Below are 20,448 nucleotides of genomic sequence, written 5' to 3'. Positions count from 1 at the left end.
CTGCTTGTTCTCGCGATATTTCGGCTGCGCTTTGGGAAGCAGAGGTAAACGGTAAACACACCGTAAGGTAAGACAACTCTGAAGACCACCTAAATGTGGAATGTTAGTATATAGGCTTTCCACATCGAGAGGCGATGGCCGCCCTTATTTATTTGAGCCAGAATACACTGACGAAGAGCTTCGTGAGCTAAATGGTAAATAACAAACATGGCAGCACACCGGTAAGGTAAGACAACACGTTTACATGTCGTTTTCTATATGTTCTCTGACATTTATCCTAACGATATGAGGCGGTCTTTGTGGAAAAAAAGCTTGTTTAGTGGACTAACTTTGCAGGTTAGTCCACTAAACTAAAAGGTTGCCCGTTCACTTACGTTTTAACAGGTCTGTTAAACCCCAGCTGTATCTAGGCTAACGGCTAACATGCTAACTATTATTTCTATGTCACTAGTGACTTAAAACAAATTTAGGACAATAGGAGATGGGTTGAAATAAACTGAAATTTCCCTTTAACTCATCCTACAGACTCGTAACTGTAATGTTCATTTTACTGATCGACTCGCCCTCTGTCCTCTCTCAAACTTCGTCAATGTGGAGGAAAATAATAAGAGGAAAAGGAAGAGCCTGGATAATGATGGTTGGGACTCAGCTGCCACAGTCAGCTCCTGTGCCAATGGACTGTAGCATCGACAAGCCCACCAGCTGTTACTTCAAGATGAGCCTGCTATTTAGGGCACTTTGAAAACCACAGTCTGGCCCGTTCCCTTTGGTCTGAATCGCTCCTTATTTACCTGCATTTACACATTAGATTTGTTCAGATTTAAATAGAGATCACTTCGACCTAATGTGCCAACTCTTCTCCCTTTGATCTGGAAAATCACAGCCATTACAGCCATATTAGGGTTATACATAGTCTTATATCGTGTTCCAGGCTGCATATTAAGGAGGGTCGGACCAGATTGCACAAAACAAAATGTACTTTTGTGCTGAAAACAAGACAGGACACGAAGTACTCTGGGCAGGGTTAAGGCTGGGCAATTAATCGAAACAGACTTTCCCCACTGTGTGTATGTTCATATACTGTCCCCTTAAAAACGCAACATGGAGCAACATGGAGGAGAAAAAATGCTGTGTCCGTTGTTTGGACACATTTTGGCTTTCGTGAAGACGACATCAAACAGAAAGAAATCAAATGTAAACAGTGCGTAAAAACTGTTTCAGCAACTGAAGGTGATAACACCAATCTGTTGCACTTGGCGCACAATCCCATCACCAAATATGAACAGTGCAAAAAACAGACAGAGCACTCAGCAACAAGTGCCTCCACAAAGCAGCTCTCGATAACCAATGAGTAATTTACAAATTTACAAACCCTATGTTATTTTCTAATTTTCACATGGCAGTATCTAAAATGATTTATTTTGTTTGCAAGAAATGCAAGTTATTTATTTTCTACATTTTCAGGACACTTGCTTTTTACATTAAAACTAAAATGTGATTTTTTTTATGTGTGACCTTTGATGTCAACATGGCACAGATTTGGATGGATGGACCTGCATTGATACAGCACCTGTCTAGTCATCCAACCACTCAAAACGCTTTTTACACAACATGTCACAGTCACCCATTCACAGACATGACCCTCTGTAACTGAGCCACAGCCGATTTGTACATTGAAACAAAACATCCACTCAACAAGCGCATGGCGCAGCACAGGAGAGCCAGCTCGTCAGGTCAAGACTCAGCTGTCCACTTACATCAAAACGAGAAGGGACACTCCTTCGAGGACAGCAATGTGCACATCTTGGCCAGGGAAGAAAGACGGTCTGAAAGAGGCGTGAAAGAAGCCGTTTACGTCAAACTGGAACGACCGTCTTTAAACAAAGCCGTTAAACTATGACACCAATTATCACTCACCTATGATGCAGTCTTTGGATCCCTCCCCAGACAACTTAACACCCATTCACACCTGGACCCATCTAACCCTAACAACACATGTGACCTTAACAACTCTGTAATGGTTCACACCCACACAGAGTTTAAAGCCTGCGACTCCGCACCAGTTCTTAAGAACTGAAGAAGCCTCTTGGATGAGAGGCGGAACGTCTTCAAGAAACTCAAGCAAGTCTAGTTGCCCACGATATAGCACTTATGATTTGGATGACTGAGAATCTTCACCGACATTTGATTTCAATTGTTCGAAATATTCAATAAATAAAAAGATCCCACTTTTAATAGTTGAGCACATTTACAGTACAATCCCTGTCAGTGAACTATGAGGGCAAAAACCAAAAACAAAATAATCATTTGTTAATCGTGATCATGTTAAAATACTCAATAAATCATGATATTGATTTGATGGCATATGGTACAACGAATGTCTCTGCTAAGTTCATTATCTGATCGATATAACAGCCAAAAGGCTGCCAAGCTGCCACCTGTCGGGTACCCTCAGTTTGTGTTTATATTTATGTACTTCAAATAGTTCAGATTTGCTAGAAAAACACAACAAAAAATGTATGCCATTGGCCATGCTTGTACCCACAGGATGGTACTCTGATCAGCCAAAACATTAAAACCCCGATGCAATGCAGTGTTCTGCTGGGTAACTTTTGGACCTGGCATTCATGTGGATGCCACTTGACATGCTCCACCCACCTAAACACCATTACAGACCAAATACACCCCGTCATGGCAAAGGCACTCCCCGATGTTGGTGGGCCCAAAGACGACAACCTGGCCTCTAAATTTCCCAGACCCTAATTTGATTGAGCATGTGTGGGACTTGTCAGTACCCCAGAGGTATGCCCAATCCACAGTGGGGCCTCCTTGTATCTGACTCGACTCTGACATGTCAAGGCATGGACCTGGCACAGGTTGGCGACGGATCCTTTGAGTCCTGTTGGTTTTGAAGCCAGATACCAAAATGTCCCACGGATGCTCAATCAGATTGGAATATGGGGAATTCAAAGGCCAGATTGATGCCTTGAGCTCTTTGTTAAGTTCCTTGGACCATCCCCGAGCAGTTTTTGCAGTGTGGCATGGCATATGTTTCTGCTGGGGGGCCACTGCCATTGTGGTACTTGGTCTGCAACAGTGTTTAAGTGGGTCGTGCGTGTCAAGTAGCCAAATGTTTCCCAGGGGATCATTGCATTGTAATGACATTATCAAAGTTATTCACTTCACCTGACAGTGGTTTTAATGTTCTGGCTGATCGGTGTATGTTTTGTAATCAAACATAAAGCGCTAATAAAGCATATTGAAGGCAATATTGCTGTCCGTCATTCCTGTTATTAGCATGCAGAGATACAGATTATTCAGTGTAGGGAGAGTCATTTTAAGGAACGTGCATCCTGTGGATAAAATAAGCAGCAACATGCTCAAGGAATAGCAAAGGGGTTTTCTTTTTTGGTAACACAAGAGTACTCTAAGGAGTTACTTGTCTCTGTAGGTAACGCTGTAACATAAGAAGTTACTTTTTATTGGCAGTAGTGTTGTAGTATAACTAGTTACTGTCAAAAGTAATGCCACCCAACACTGGCAGGGTCTACAGGCAAAACTGAGACTTACAGTATGGTCACTGCCTCTCTATTGAACAAGCAGCAAAGCACTTTTCACTTTGTCTCTAATTAAAGTGGATTAGATAACTGTGATCAGCTGCTGGTTTAATAACTATCTGTTTGATCATCTGAGTGCTCGTGTTAAACCTGTGTTAAACGGCAGTCTGTTGTACCAGAAGGTATTCCATGGAGGGCAAAATGTAAGAAGCTCTCGTGATTTGGAGTCACCTAGACATAAAAGTACGCATCCTTTAACTCAGGATAAGAGGAGTGGGACACGCCCTAAACGCACTTTAGACCATGAGCTATATCTCATTTCAACAGGGCCCTGAATGTAAAAACACCTGAACGCCATCAGAAGCCAGATCCAGTGGCATTTTGTAGCTTCAATCAGGCCATGTTATCATTAATTCAATAAGGCCAGTTATTTGCCACTTTATGGGTCATGACGCAGACTGTTTAAGTATGAGGAAAATGTAAGGTCACTGAGCAGCAACACGTTCATATTCCTGTACTTGCAGAGGTGAGATTCCACTGTCTACCTTTTGATAAATAAGACAGATAATGTTGCTGCCATTAAGGCATCGTCTGGCTGTTTTGGTGCCCTGTACGTCACACATCCACTGTTGCTCTGTTGCTCCCTATGGTAAACATAAGGAGTCTAATTTATACTTGCATGCACAAGATAAATAACAGATAGCCACAAGTTTAAAGTGAAATAAAATGCACATTTTGACATCAGTGAGTAGGTAAAAAATATGAAAGGTGTCTGAAATTATAGGGTAGAAGAAATCTGGCACCAGAAATACGAGTGTATTATTATTATTTTATTGATGTACACATTTAAATTCCACATTGACATTATTTGCACTTCAATTTAATATCTTCCTGGTCTGGAAGAGCGGGGAAATCGGCAGAGCTTCCCTATAATGAACTGTTGTGAACGTGTCCAGATTCCTGCGGTCTACTCAGATTAAAGTTAACTGTTGTGAGAATAGTCAATGAGTTGCCGAGGACGGTTTCCATGGTGAAGTGGTGACTGTTGATGAGTCATGAATGTTCTGCCTCGTCAGAGTAATGTATCACACTTCAGTTTCTCTAAAGACTCCGCTTCACAAGCCATCCAATTAACACAGGCTGCTGACTGCAACCTGAGAAGCACAACAGCGAGCTCCTCTGCTTGATAAAGACAAACACACATTCATATCACCTTCACTGACCCTGGAGACAGATGTTTCTCACCGTGGTTGGTATTGATGGCAGCTGTTTGTAAGTGCTGCGGGATCAATGAAGTCAATACTCCGTCTCAAGGAAGGCTTTATTCTTCATTTTGTGTGTGCTATTAAGAAAAACTGCTCCCTGAAAATTAATTAAATCTGTGTTGGATGAGTAATGTTCTTTATATCAGACAGGGTATATTAAACTCTGTTAGAGTACATGCTGTGAATGGAAATTTAATCGACTGTTTTGTTTTATATATAAACAACACATTTACAACACAAATGTATGTGTATACCATGTGGCTACACGTAACCGACAAGACCCATCTATGGAAATATGCAAATGTGAACATGGCCTCCCTGCTTTGCCGGGAGGAGAGTGGGCAGCACCTCAGGAAACAGTGTGCTAGTTGGTGGCTGTAGCAGCTTGAATTTGGCCAGCGAAAAAAAACAACCAGCACAGCGGACTGTTGAGCAGCGGCAGCCCTGGGTCTACCTTGTGTGAGGGCAGCAACAGAAAGTTTGCTGATCCGGCGGGGAATTGGGGCTGTCCAGTCACCCAGAGCTAGATTCAGGTTGCTACTTCCACTGACCGGGGTTTCTCTGATTAACTTGACTCCAGTCTGACTGCTGAGCGTGGACACTTCCTGTGTCTGTCCTTTCAAATTAAATTCACACATGGTCCAGTCATATAGGTTTGGTATTTTGACAAGGTGCAGAGTTTCACTTTTTTTTTTTCTGTGACTAATTGACTCTTGCCGACTAATGACCTCTCTGGTCGACTGACGTTTGGTTGACTATTGGGGGGCAGCCCTAATTGTCATGCATATTGCAGACATCAGCAAGGAAGACTTAACATTATGATATATGTCAGTGCATGCTTCATATTCAATCAGCAGGTTGGAGAGGGGACTGCCTCTATTTGTCTAAAGTCTGCAGAGTAACATTGTACTGTGTGCCTGAGCATTTACATGAACAGTCTGATGATATTAAAATAATTTGTAATAAACCCTCTGTTATGTAGAACATCCTGTGCTCCTTGTCTCACAGATAACCTGTTACACTCAGTGAGAGTTGTGAAGTTAAAAGCATCTCTAAATGCTCAGTGAAAGGCCCCGTTTAATCTACAATGAGTAACTCCCCTGTTGCCTAAAATAAATCAGACTACAGAGCTGTTGTTCTAAAGCAGATGCTCACAGGGTTGAATAAATTACCCTGTTGTTAACTACTCTGATTCTCTAATCCTTTCTCCATTTCCAGGCAGAGCGAGAGCGTCAATACGAGCTCCCCCAAGCCCACCACCCCCAGAAACCACCGAAGGAGTCCTACCTGAGCGAACAGGTCTTCTCCCCGCACCCCTTCACCCCTTCCATTAAGGCCCACGTGAAAGGCAGCCCCCTGTACACCGACCTGAGGCTCACCAGCCTGTCAGATGGAAAGCGCGGCCAGCCGTCCTGGACCATCGAGGAGTATAAACGCAACTCAGGAGAGAAGGGAAAGCAGCTCACTGCTCTGGACCTGCAGGTACTGAACTCTGACGACTCCCAGCAAATTAAACGGGAGGGCTGCAGGGGAGCGAGGTGAACATAGCCGTCCTGTAACTTTGTGGGTACTTAACACTTGGGATGGGCTATAAATTCAAAGTTTAACATAAAAAAAAAAATCAGCAAACTTTCTGTTGCTGCCATTACATAGGTTTGACGCAGCGCTGAAGGAACATCTTTGAGCCTTTAAATGGTCCCAACAAACTCACACTGACATCAAAATGTCTTGCTTCTGTCATTAAAACTGTGAATAACCGTTAGGTACTGTTAGCCCTGTGATGCTAACAATTAGCCCTCTCCCTCTGTGTGTGCATGTGTGTGTGCATGTGTGTGTGTGTGTGTGTGTGTGTGTGTGTGTGTGTGTGTGTGTGTGTGTGTGGGCGGACACAATGATCCCCAGCACGCAGCTCACATTCCCGCAGCAGCAGTTTCGTGATAAACAGAGAGGGCAAGGAGGCGCTGAGCGTAACAACAGTCTGCATGCAGCTCATTGAAAAAGGTTTTACCTATTTTAAAAAGTTAAAAACATATATGTAAAAGTCACGTTCACACGTGGGAGGCTGGAGGTGATTACTCTTTATCAGTGATACTTAACTTATGGCCCACAGGCCAAATCTGGCTCTCGACAGGGTGCTGAGTGGCCCGCCAACCATTTCCTATTTCACAATGAAAGTAAATTTATTCACCTGGGGATTTTTTGTGCTTTGAATGTAAATCAGGCCCCAGAGAGCGTAAACAGCATCAACATAGAGCTTGTTTATTAAAAAAAGTGTGGTGGAGGATCCCCTGGTCCCCCCCGACAGAGGTCCGGGCTGAGCCCCACAACCCCTGCGTACACCTGACGTGCAGGGCTGCCTCGTTTATTCATTTTATCTGATAAATATTACTAATGTTTGTTTTCATACCCGGCTCCTGGCCTCCTGTCTCTTTACAAAAGTGGCCCCTGGGAAAAGGAAGTTGAGTATCCCTGCTCTATGTTGCACGGATACAGATGTCTAAATTGAGAACTCATACCTATCCCTACTTTACACCCTTTATCCCTGACTGTTCTGTGTGTTCCTGCTGCCTCCTCTTCTCGTAATGAGGCTGATTATTAGACGCTTCTCTGAGCCTTCAGGGGAACGCTAATGAGTTCTCATCAGAGATGAAATGAAACTAGCCTGCAGAAGAATTGAACTGCGTACATTCAACATTTTTCAAGTTGGTCTTCAGGCCAACTCACAGTGAATCTCGTCATCCACCCACGTCATCCACAAGGGTCCACACTGACCTCTATGTGGACGGTTGCATGCAGCCCATTTTTTGTGACTGCGCAGACTGTTTGCGTAGCAGGTGTGCCGACTGCACATGCTCCAGTCTGTTGTTTCACACTCCTGTCCAGTCTAAAACACTGCTGTCAAGCTAGCTGCAGCTGCTGCACCGCAGTGAAGTTAGTTTTTGTTGTGTTACCTGTCATGCCCGTGATTCCAGGATGCCAGCGCGCTGTCTAAAATCACACTCTGGGATGGCACGACGCATCTGTGGTTTGGTTCAGTGTAAACATGTAAAAGCAGCATAAAGAAGGGACTTCATAGTGGCTTTATAGCGCCATCTATGTGTAATGCCAGGTTCACACTACACGACATTTTTGTCTGTTCCTCGAGTCACTATGTCAGATTAGGTGATGGTGGAGTCATAAAATCTTGTTGTGACTTGGCCGACAGACATGACAGACGACATGTTGGTCGACGACCAGTCATCGCTGTCATTGTGCTGAGTAAAGGCCCAGACACTATCTGTGAATTTTATTCCTTTATGTCCTCCATTATGAAGATCATTTTTCCTTTTTACTCTGTGTGGTAACGTCCCTACAGGAAATATCTAAAAGGCTGGGCTGTTGTTGTCGTACAGTTTTCACAGCAGCAGATCGCTCTGTGTTCCTATTGGTCAAAGTGACGGCTGTGACGGGAGAAGTTGTGAACGACAAAAAGAAAATCAACATGCTAGACTTTCTGTTGGAACGTCATGAGGCGTCCCAGACGTGGTGTCAGTTGTCGTCTACTATGACACACTACACGAGATGAAACGATGGATTATTGCGTACGACACTCATCGTTGTTCACCATCTGAGCCGACACTGTTTAGCGCTGCATCTGGCTATAATCGGGCTGATATCGTTTTGTGTGAACCCGGCATAAAAAGGGCTCATGCTTGGTTTGTCCGTTCTTGGTGGCTGCAGAATATTCCATTTCTGTTTTTATATTCCCCCTAAATCTTTCACACTGCAGCTTTAAAACAACATGGACACTGAAACAGGTTCTGCTGTGATCATGCTCTTCATACTGGTCGGTTCAGTTTAAGTGACGAGGGAGAAAATTCACAGTACAAAATGAATTCCAAAAGGCATCTGGAGTTAATGCGGGGCTTCAACACTCTGAATTGGTCAGATTAAGTAGATATGGACTGGTTGCTGCTCTGGGACTCTTCAAAGCTTTTAGTCCTCAACACTAAAATGACAGTCTTTGTTTGGTTAAAAAGTTTTCTGATTGGCTGACAATCACCTGACTGACTTGAATAACTGAGTTAATATTAGCTGTTTCGTTTCATCAGCTGAGATTAAAACTCACCCATATTTTATTTACCACTGTATCACTTATACACACACACCAGTGCAGACCCTCCCCCAGTATTGATCGTCATGTGTGACCTGTCGTAGATACGGGGCGTCTCCTCTTACATGTGTGTCTGTGTGGCTTCCTTGCGACTGCAGGGACCCTGCTAAGCTTTGACTCAGGCACAAAGGCACATTATTGATGGTCACTGTACGGCCTTCAGAGTCACCAGAGACTCAGAAATCAATTCCTCTCCCTGACAAGCCTCCAGCTGTAGGTGAAAGACATCTCAGTGCTGTGACTGCTGCTTCAGATGTCCTTACAGATTCCCTTAGTGGCTTCAAAGACCTTTCACTTACTGCATCTACTGACAAAGTGGGAAAAGGCTTTTAGTATTTATCTGTCGTCCTGTGGTCTGGCTGTCTGTATCACATTGTGCAGCGCAAAGCAAAATCCCCCCATTTTGATATCAATTCAAATCGAAACCTCAACACTTAAAAAGCTCCTCACAGCACTGCATTTCTGTCTGCCATTCTGTCCTGTTTAGGGATGCTACAAACAAACTTATCCTATAATTATATGTCTCATCAGACAGACGCTCTGTGAAGGCACACCCTTAAAAACCTCTCACAGCCAGAATAAAAATTGAAGGTCCAGCATGTTGGATTTAGGGGATATATTGTCAGTAGGGCCCTGGAAGGTGTTTTGCAACCTGCCAGGTGCTGAGAGCTCAGAAACGCAAGGCGCCTCCATAACCTCCACTGATCAAAAATTCATACCAGAAAGAGTCATAATTGACCTTGTTTGCAGTTGGAGATGTCCTGTCAGCAGTTTTAAAGACAACTCTTTTATAACAGTGGTCTATGGGGCAAAATGCTTTTGGGCCAAGGGACTTTTTCGCTGCAATACTGCGAGTGGCCACTGGGAAAACTTTGCTGCAAGGCTGGGCAGCGTTCCTGGGGGCCTACGCCCAACCTCTGGTCTCCACTGGTCCGCTAGTCTTGGCTGCTCTGAATACGAAAAAAAAAGATGCAGCTATGGTGATATCACCTGCTGGTTTGTGGACTTGTGGCTTGGCATGTCTGCTGCTGCCACCTTTTTTTTTAGAGGCATTTTTTTGTGCCAGGCTGTAAACATGTTTATTTCTGCTGTAAAGTTCGGCATTTTAAAATCACTGTCTTTGGGGATTGACTTGCTCTTGGAGCCAGCCTCTAGTGGACATTAGAGGAACTGCAGTTCTGCATCGGCCTCATTTTTTAGCTCCAGAGGTTGCCGCTTGGGTGGATCAGTGTTATCAGCAGTAATCAGCGGATGAGTGGCGCCACTAGCGAGCTCCCACCTGACCCAGGTGGTGCACGATGCAGGAAACTGAAAGCAACAAAATTTAAGTTTAAGTTTTATTCACTTTATTAATCCCCCTGAGGGGAAATTCAATGTTTTCACTCTTGCTTGTCAATTACACACAGGTCTGAAAGACACACACATGCACAAACAGGACCTATACATGCACAAAGTGGAGAGATGTCAGAGTGAGGGGGCTGCCCTTGGTCAGGCGCCCCGAGCGGTTGGGGGGTTCGGTGCCTTGCTCAAGGGCACCTCGGCAGTGCCCAGGAGGTGAACTGGCACCTCTCCAGCCACCAGTCCACGCTCCATATTTTGGTCCGGACGGGGACTCGAACAGGCAACCCTCCGGTTCCCAACCCAAGTCCCTATGGACTGAGCTACTGCTGCCCCTCTAACTTAATTAACCTCTAGACCGACGTGTGTAACTGGTCAAAAATGTTCTCAGCAGTAAACCGATTCATGGTTAAGCACCCCACACACACTCTCCTCCACCACACAGAGCTTTTAAGCCCAAAGAACCGTGTAACAACAGAATGTTCAGCCGCATGGACAGAGCAGCAGCCCAAACAGCAAAACATATAATTCAAACACATCAATACACTACAGGCTCTATTTTCAGGGCGCCACAACAGCCGAGCGTCACTCTGACAGTGTTCCTGACCTTGAAATTCCCCGGGGATGGAGAAAGATAAAGACAAAGGTTACAAGGCTGCACACAGGGTGAGAGATGTGAGTAACTCGAGGCACGATAACATCACTGAGTTGAAAAACACGAAACAAACGTCCAGTTCAGCCAAATTTATTTGGAAGAGAAAACAATGGACATCGAAATCACGGAGCCTCACTGTAGCAGAGTTTTCATGGTCAGTGAGTGATTATCAGTGAAATGTCACTAACGATCAGTCACTGAACATGACTAAAGAGTGGCCTTTTATTGTGACTGTCTCAAGTCACACCTGTGAGTTAATGAACAACCACATCACACCTCATTGACCCATGTCTGTGTCGTGCGCCATCTCACAATCGCTCAAGAACAAGTCCCAGAAAGACTCACTTGGGATGAATCATCTTTCTTTTGTTGTTTGCATCGTGACAAGGCTACTGGAGCGTTCAGTCCTGCAGAGTACACTGTTATATTTAGGGACTGTTCTTTATTATCAGAGGAGAGGGGAAGGCTGGGCTGTTACGACTTCTTCTCTTATTTCTTTTTTTCATCCTCCCCAAAGCTACAAAATATTCCCTTGAGCCTCCCTGAGTGACTGGTGGAAAATGCATGACCCTCCGTCCACCATAAATTAGTTTGAAAGTTTAAAGTGAACCGTCTGAAAAAGGACTTTCTGCGAGCACCCGTGGGGGTTGTTTCACATGATCCTGTTTAAAATCTATCTAAAATAAAAACTAAAAAACTATAATAGCTAGAGCATTCATTTTTTTGCAGCAGAGAGCTATGACTTCTGTCTTTTGTGCCCTCGTGTAGTCTGCTTGCGATGATGTCATTACGTTATGCTACGAGTGGTCCAAAAGATGGTGAAAACATGTGGTGACACCACTGTATTGTCCCATTATCACCTCAGGATGTTATTGTTTACATGATCCTGTTTAAAATTGATGTAAAATCAAAACTTTAAAACCTAGAGCGTTCATTTTTTGCAGCAGAGGGCTACGACTTCTGTCATTTGTGCCATCGTGTTGTCTGCTTGCGATGATGTCATTACATTATGCTACAAGTGGTCCAAAAGACGGTGAAAACTGTGGTGCCAGAGGAGCAGAGAAGCAGGTTGATAGGAATGACTGTTAGGGGGTTATAATTCCGGTCAGGGTGGGGCAACACAGATCCAGTCTGGACCCTTAGCAAGGTCCTTAAAGCTGCTAGCTAGAGATGTTCCTGGCGACTAATTTCCCTGTCAACTACATGGAAATTTTAAGTAAGGCTAGTCGACTAGTCTAACAAAGGAAAACACTCAGAAAACAGTCAAAATTTATTGAAATTTATTGAGTATTTGAAACATTGGCCCAAAAAATATTGTGTGCACTCAGAGCCCTTTGAAGCCTTTAATCACAATATTCATCAACCGTGTCGGATTTTAAATGCCGCTGAAGTACGAGACACTTTGTGCCGTGCCGTATGAACGTGAACATGACGGCAACTCAGTCAAAACTCAACCACTAAGATAATATCTAAAATAAATAAGGTGCCTCTGAAATGTGGGGCACATTGAACCCTGCAGATTATCTGACAGAAATGATGCACTTCACTTTAAAGTTAATAAAACAACATGTAAATTATAATTAAACTTCAGCTGAAATGAGAGGCATGTTGCTGCGTGCAGTATGAATGTAAACCTGCACATTATCTGACAACAACTCACTTAACGTTAACAAATATAACGTCTCAAAAAAGATTCATTGCTGCTGAATTCATTTTCTAGATCAAAGTATCGCTGGTTTTGTGAGAGGACATCTCTCCAATTTAAAACTCCAGTCTGCTGGAGCATTACTGCGAGGAGGGGGACTGCAGTCTGATGGCTATGATGGGTGCATGACAGTTAAGCTGCTTTGTACATGAATAAAACCCTAATTGGTTTAATTGACTAATATTTCTGGTGCCGACTAGTGAGGGGGCGGAGGTTTAATCGTTTAGATGACTAATCGCGCGCATCCCTACTGCTAGCCTATCTCAGAATGAGTTCAAATGCAAACACAAGCGTCACACCAGCCCAGGTCAACAAGGGTCAGGTGTTGGGGAACCAGGGGAACCTGATGAGAAATTGGCCACTGGAACAAGACATAAGCTGTTTCCATCCAAAAGTGATTCGAATCATTGGGAAATGCGCATTAAAAGAAATACGAATCCTGGGGCGTCGGTGGCTTAGTGGTAGAGCAGGCGCCCCATGTACAAGGCTGTTGCCGCAGCNGAGTGTGGATATCACCATGGAGAGAGGTGCGCTGCGTCAGACTTAATTCGAACATAACTGTTTCCATCCCCCGTTTTGCAAATCAACATTTTTTCGAATCAACCAAAACCTGGCTAAAGTGAGCGTATTTTAGTTTGTGCAAATCAGGCGATTTTAATTCGTATTTTGACGTTTACATCATAATTTTCCGATGCGATACTTCTAGATGCGCATCTAAACAGGCTGATGGAAACATGGCTATAGATGGACTAGGGCAGAGAATATGGAGCTGTTGGAATGATTCCCTTACAACAAGGGCGAATGACCTGAGATTGGAAATCATGGAGAAGCTGGAAACTCGACACAACCCTTTTGTCGCACACGATGTGTCCGAGGGCCGTCAGAAATTTGAAAATCAAACGATAATTTCTGTTTTTATAGTTTCTGGTTGTAATAAATGCTGTGATTTTGGCGACTGCCTTTGGAAGGCTTGTTTTTGTTAAAAATCTGCAGTAAAATAAATACAAAATCGGCTATCTAAATTTGTATGCCCCTACCTAAGCCAAAATAAAAACCATAAGTCCCTCCTTAGTGCTTAAAAACTTTTCTGACATGCCCCCCCCTTTGTGCACCACCTCCTGCCCCCTCATAAATAACGAACAGTCCCTTACCTGTTATTATCATACTACTGTGGGACATGTTTCTGGTTCGTCCATCTGCCTCCTGCTCTCTCTTTCATAGTATAATAAAGAATCAGTTAAAATAACAAGACGCTGTTAGTTGGAAGCTTCACAATGACAAATGTGTCTCCTGCACCGTATTTAGTGAAACCATTACAGAGCAGATTGGAAAAACAAAATCCATCTTTCTGTTGCAGAGCCAGGTTTTGTTGTGGGTACAGAGTCCTGCAGCAGCTCTGCTCTCATCACGCCCAGGCTGCAGAGCGTCTCTCCTCTCTGTGCCTGAAGAACAACATGGTGGCTTCACTTTATTGACTCAGAGACACCGTAGCTTCACGAACTGAAACTAAACACCTCCGTCAGCCCTAATTAGAGTTTGAAAAAGAGGCGTGATGGTGGTTTAACATGCTGACGATGTAATGCCAGCGTCCCTGGCTCAGTCCCTTCTGGGGACATTTGTTGTTCGTCCCTCACCTCTCTCCTTATTTCCTGTCAGCTCTTTACTGTCCCTGTCTAATTGAGGCAAAATAACCCCCACACAACAACACAACAACGAAAACGAACTCCCTGGTGACGGTGTGTACACTCATTAGTTTAAAGTCAGGATGCAGCATGCACGGTGTGGTCAGGTGTACCGTGTAGAGTGCACAGAGAGCGTGGCTGCTGGTGCAGACTGAAGACACGGTGAAATAAGGAGGAATCTATCAGACGTTATCCTTGGTTGTATTCGGGGTCAATCATGGCCGGTCGCATTGACTCCTCTCATCCCCCTGCTGGCTCCTCTCATTAGAACACAGTCAGAGCTCGCCATCTGCTCCTTGTTTGGTGGTTAAAATGGCCAGACATTGAGATAATTTACTTTTCTTTCAAGGCATCTGTCATTTGTTTTCGAGGTAATTCGGTGCAGCCCCTTAAAGGGACAGTTCGGATTTTTTAAGCGTCATTGTACAGTGTTGGGATGAAGGCCTTTGAAATTGTTGCATATTTATAAATTTTCAGAACAGGTTTGATTTTCTGGGTTTTTCGCCTCCGTCAGACCCGTTAGAGACGTTTGACCACGAATCGGTGAAGAAATGTGGCGGCGAAACACAGCTGAGACGAGGCAGAGCAACGGGGCGCACAGAATCATTTCATAACTCAGACAGCTCATTTTAAACAGGTCGGATAATAATATTCAGGTGGATGATGATGAAGAGAAGGAGGAGGATGTGGACCGCACACAAGCTGTGTCTCAGTTCAGGGGCTGCAGCCTTCGAAGGACGCGACCTTCACGATTGATGTCCTTTGAAGTCTGCATCAGCCAAACTAAACGGTCTGGTCTGTGGAGGATTTCCTGGTTGCATCACCAGTTGTTCTCGCCCCGACCCGTTGGTGTCCCTGTTACCTAGCAACCAGCTGCGCTTGACAAAAGAAGGAGTAAGCTATTAAGCTAGGTAGCCCTAAATCCAGGACCCAGAGATTGTGATTATATATTTTCTTTAATTTAATATTTGAGGAGATGATTCACCGCCGTCTGATATATTTCAGGCTGATGGACCGTTTTCAGGTAAACTTAAAAATTAAATTAAGATTGTTAAAGCTGTGTGCGTTTAGCTAATAGTAATGTTAACCACAGCTAACCGTTAGCTAGTTAACAACTGTTAGTTAACGTAAGTTAATATATAATAGTCACCGGCACGCAATGCATCTTGGGATAGGCAGGGCCACAAAGGATTCATCCGTTGCATCCTCCAAATCCAGGGAAAGAAGGCTGCGTGTCTCTGCCGCATCTGAAGGACCCTGCGAAATGGGACGGCCTTGGTCGCGCTGATATGACGCAATCTATTTTCAAACATTTTCAGCCCTGAACTGAGACACAGCCACAGAATCCAGCATTCGCTACCACCAGTTTCTCCTCCACTGTTTACCAACTGTAAACTCATTGTCGTGACCACCACAGAGGCCCGCCTCTTGAATCATGATATGTTTTGTTACTGACCCCGTCCACAGCAGTATGTTGCTCAGCTTCTGTGTTGACTGGGGGCGGGCCAACTGAAATCTGCTGTGTAACCTACACTGACTGTGGATTAGTACCTCACACAGCCCAATTTCAGAAGATCCAAACTTTCCCTTTAATGAGCTTGTCTGTGGTTATTGAGACGTCTCTGGAATGAATTGTCAGTAGTATAAATATTAGTAATAGCACTTATGTAAATCTGATTCCTCTGCTACACAAACTCTTGGATGTGAAGAATTAAAGGTCGTGGATTACTCAACAGCACTGACAAGCAATCTGCAAATACAAGCTGGTGCAACACACACACACACCTCAGAATGCCAATGTTTGTGAACAAGTGTTCACACAGCGGCGTCATTTTAAAGATCCATCTCGGTACAGTCAACAGCCCAGAGCCCAGAAGTTTCCAGAGGAAAATGTTTGCATTGTACATCTCTACGAACCATGAACACATTTGTATGTTTCGTGTGTTTCATATCAACATTTCTAACGTGACATATATAAAAGCTGACTTTGTCATTGGGAGGTGTATCTGTGTATATTTGAAAGGTTACTATTTATATTTTTTTGCACTATACGATTATCTTTCTACTCTGGTAAGGAGCACCTGTAACACCAACAATTTCCCCCCGGGGATCAATAAAGTATTTCTGATTCTGATTCTGAGGGGATGGTGGATGGTGTGACACCTTGGCAAGACACCTGCCAAGCAGCACAACACAAACAACTGAACTGGTTGTTTATTGGAGACCCAAAACCTGAGTGTTTTAACGACACATGGCGTCATTTCCCAGCAGTGTTTGATCCACAGAACCTGCTTGTTCTTTTCTGAATCTGAGTGTTTTTAGTGATGCATTGTGGTGTTTCACAGGGGATGACATGCAGCAAAGGGCCACAGGTTGGAATCGAACCGACAGCCTTGTACATGGGTGCGTGCTCTATCCACTAAGCCACCAGCGCCCCAGAACCTGGGTGTTTTTAGCAGCACACTGTGGTGTTTCCCAGCTGTGTCTGAGCAACGAATCTCGGGCGTTTTCTGCCGACACATAGTGGCGTTAGATCCACCAACCTGTGTTGTTCACTGACGCTGTGACATTTCCCAGCAGCCCCTGCACATTTTTTACTGAATCTTTTTTTTAGCAGTGCATCGCGGTATTTCCCAGCAGCCTTTGAGCCACAAAACTTAAATATGTCAAGCCAAAAGATGACAAAGTGTTTTTTGTTGCTTAACTGAACCACATCTTCATCACAGCATTACGTTTCAACACATCTGCAACAAAATAATCTACAAATGTTACATATCTGTTGCTTGCATAAACATACCATGCAAACATTTTTTCTGGCAATTTTTATTTTATCATATGAAATGCAAAATGCTCTAATCACCCCAATTCCTCAGTGTTTGGAATTTTCACACAAAACAGTGCTCAGTGGTGTTTTTTTGTATTAACTGTGGTTCATGTCTGATACTTGAATGCATGCATGAATAAAGGGATGGAAAGGAGAGAACACTCTAAAGTCTGTGTCTGTGTTTTTTACCCTGATTCTTACTGTCAAAACAAAGTACCTGAACACATACAGTTCATAAAGTATGTTTATAATTAAAATGTGCAGCTTTCCTCAGACTTGTGCCTCCTCTTACTAAATGCCTGTGTTTGTTCCATCAGACGCAGGAGTCCCTGAACCCCAACAACCTGGAGTACTGGATGGAGGACGTCTACACACCCGGCTACGGCTCACTGCTCAAGAGAAAAGAGGCGGAGTTCAGGAGGGCGAAGGTGTGTAAGATCGGAGCGCTGATTGCAGCAGCTACCTGCACTGTGATCCTGGTCATCGTTGTTCCAATTTGCACCATGAAAACATGAGAGCACCAGGACGGAGCGGCCCGGCCTAACGGATGATACACTCTTACTGCTGTTCCTTTTCTGTTGGTGGACTGGGTAAGTGTGCAGCAGACTTACCAACCAAATGAACGTGTCGGGACTCGAGGATGTGAGCGGGAGGTTTTTTGTTTGTAATGCAGTATTTACTTCTGGTAGTCCTTTTTGCCAGTATAAAATGATTAGGACAACTATTGTACAATAGAAATGAATTCAGCAAGTGCATAATATCTCCTGTATATCTATTGGTTTAACAGTTGTAGTTTACTCTCTTGTTATAAACTGAGCGGGACAGTTTGAAGGTCTTTGATTTTAATTGTCTGTCTTAAACAACTGCAGCAGATGATCTCAATTGGATTTGTTATCGTAGCCAGCGTATGATATTTTTATTTTTGTATAATTACTGTACAGTGTATTTTGATCAAAATTATTTTTGATGAATTATCTGGTTGAATGTGAGAATTTATCTTTTTTTTAATTCTTTTTCTTCATTAACAGCAAGCATTTTAAGTAATGACATTTGAGCAACATTTTCTAATTAGAAATATATTGAAGAACTTTAGTGATATAAATATATATATACTGTATATAGTCTCATAGGTTGCAGACACAGTATGACTATACAGCCAAACTGAATGTATTGATGAAGTTAGTCTATTCACTTGGAAAGGAATGACTTGAGACGTGAAGTTAGTCTATTCACTTGGAAAGGAATGACTTGAGACGTGACTTGAATGTTTCTGCCATATCTTGTCCTTTTTCTGAATTCTATCTGCTGCTCCTCCTGAAACACTGGGTCTGTTCTTTTCTCTGCAAGTGTTTGCTCAGTGAGAACTTGGGGTTCTGCATTACTGTAGACTAGTGAGGCTCACCTGGGAGGATTGTCTGGGCTCAGCACTATTGAATGTGCCAGCTTCCCACACTAGCACAAACTAAACACAACAACATCCCCGATAAAGCAGGTTTGTCCTTTGTTTTACCGCTGCAGTCTCCTTTAATGCCTTAAAGTGCAAACACTTCTGTAGCCACACCAGTCCCTCGTTCAGCCCAGTCCCCAGAGTTCTTATTTTCTGCAAACCTTGGATACGTTACATGTGGCGGATATGTTGAAACTTTATATTTCAACAATGCTTTAGTCAAGGTGTGGTTTGGTTTAGGCACAAAAACCACTTGGTTATGGTTAGGAAAAGATCATGCTTTTGACTGAAATACCCAGTTTAGGGGGTGCAGTGTCGACTGGAAACACAGTGATGTCTCTGCAAAAAAAACAGTCACTTTTCATTCTACAATCCTTGCAGGAAAAGCAGCATTGCTCTGCAAAAAAAAGCAACGTCTCTGCAAAAAATAGCTGCTTTTTGTGCTGCGATCATAGCAAAAACAGCAGCAATCTCTCGGCAAAAAATAACCACGCTTTGTGCCACAATTCCTGCATAAAAGGCAGGAATGTTTCTGTTAAAAACAGCCGCTTTTCGTGGCACTATACCGGCAGGAAATGCAGCGATGCAACAACTGCTTTTTTTGTGCCAAAATCCCTGCAGAAAGGGCAGCAGTATCTCGGCAAAACAGTCACTTTTTGTGCCACAAACCTGGCAGGAAAATCAATGTCTTGGCAAAAAATAACCACTTTTTGTGCCACAATTCCTGCAGACAATGCAGCAGTGCTCAGCAAAAAATATCCAGACAGGAAAAGCAGCAAAGTTTCGGTACAAAAGATCTGCTTTTTTGCCACTATCTCAACAGTAAAAGCAACAGTGTCTTGGCAAAAAAAAAGCCGCTTGATGTGTCACAACAGGATATGCAGCGATGTCTGTGCAAAAAAGAACCACTTTTTGTGCCACTATCCTGGCAGGAAAGACAGCAGTGTCTCTGCGAGAAGCAGCCATTTGTTATGTCAATATCCCAGCAGGAAAAGCAGCAATGTCTCTGCACTATCTCGATAAAAAACAGCTGCTTTCCATGCCACAATCACGGCAGGAAAAGCAGCACTGCTCTGCAAAAAACAGCTGATTTTGGTGCCACAATCCTGGCAGGAAAAAGCAGCAACGTCTCAGCAAAAAACAGCAGCTGTTCATACCACAATCCCGGCAGTAAGGCAGCATTGTCTGCAAAAAAAACATCGATTTTTGTGCCACTATTCCAGCAGGCAAAAGCAATATCACTGCAAAAAAACAGACACTTCTCATGGTACAATTTTGTCAGGAAAAGCAGCATTGCTCTGCGAAAAACAACTGCATTTTGTGTCACAATCCTGGCAGGGAAAGTAGCGATACCTCGCTAAAAAAACCCAACCACTTTTCATGCCTAAAAAGCTGCTGGAAAAAGGGCCAAGTGTCGTCATAAAACAACCATGTTCGGTGCCTAAACAGCTGCCGGGAACAGAGCAATAACTCGCTAAAAAATAACCGTTTTTGTTGTTGGTTTTAAGCAGTAATCTTGGTGTCACACCATCAAAGTCAGCTCATAAACTACGTCACTTTAGAAACTTAGATATGATACATATGAAACATGTAATGTATTCATGGTTTGCAGAAACATACAATGCCAACTTCTCCTAGAGACCCGGCTGCCTCATTACCATACCAGCCTGGCAAACCTTAGTTTCAGCAGCGTGACATAATTGTGATTGGCTCTGGTGCCAGTAATTTTTCTCGCCATGACAGCCTGCCCTGGACTCAAACCAACACAGCCGGATTTCTTTAACTAACAAACATCCAAAAAAGCTTGGGACAGCTGACACTA

The 20,448-nt window shown here is 43.6% G+C and overlaps 2 protein-coding genes across 2 annotated transcripts in view; one reads left to right on the top strand and one right to left on the bottom strand.

Annotated features, from left to right (window-relative positions):
* Positions 1-18,331, top strand: part of minar1 (membrane integral NOTCH2 associated receptor 1) — a 37,265-nt gene extending 18,934 nt beyond the window's left edge. Inside the window, exons 4-5 of the mRNA XM_050049097.1 lie at positions 6,041-6,304; positions 17,497-18,331. Of these exons, the coding sequence (XP_049905054.1) occupies positions 6,041-6,304; positions 17,497-17,694 (462 nt within the window). The 3' untranslated portion in view covers positions 17,695-18,331. The remainder of the gene's footprint in view (positions 1-6,040; positions 6,305-17,496) is intronic.
* LOC126393455 (CUGBP Elav-like family member 1) overlaps positions 1-20,448 on the bottom strand; it is a 377,556-nt gene that overhangs the window by 252,294 nt on the left and 104,814 nt on the right. The window lies entirely within an intron of this gene.

The sequence above is a fragment of the Epinephelus moara genome, chromosome 1 (genome assembly GCF_006386435.1).
Source record: "Epinephelus moara isolate mb chromosome 1, YSFRI_EMoa_1.0, whole genome shotgun sequence".
NCBI classification, from domain to species: Eukaryota; Metazoa; Chordata; class Actinopteri; order Perciformes; family Serranidae; genus Epinephelus; species Epinephelus moara.
This window is presented reverse-complemented; position numbering and strand designations above follow the sequence as displayed.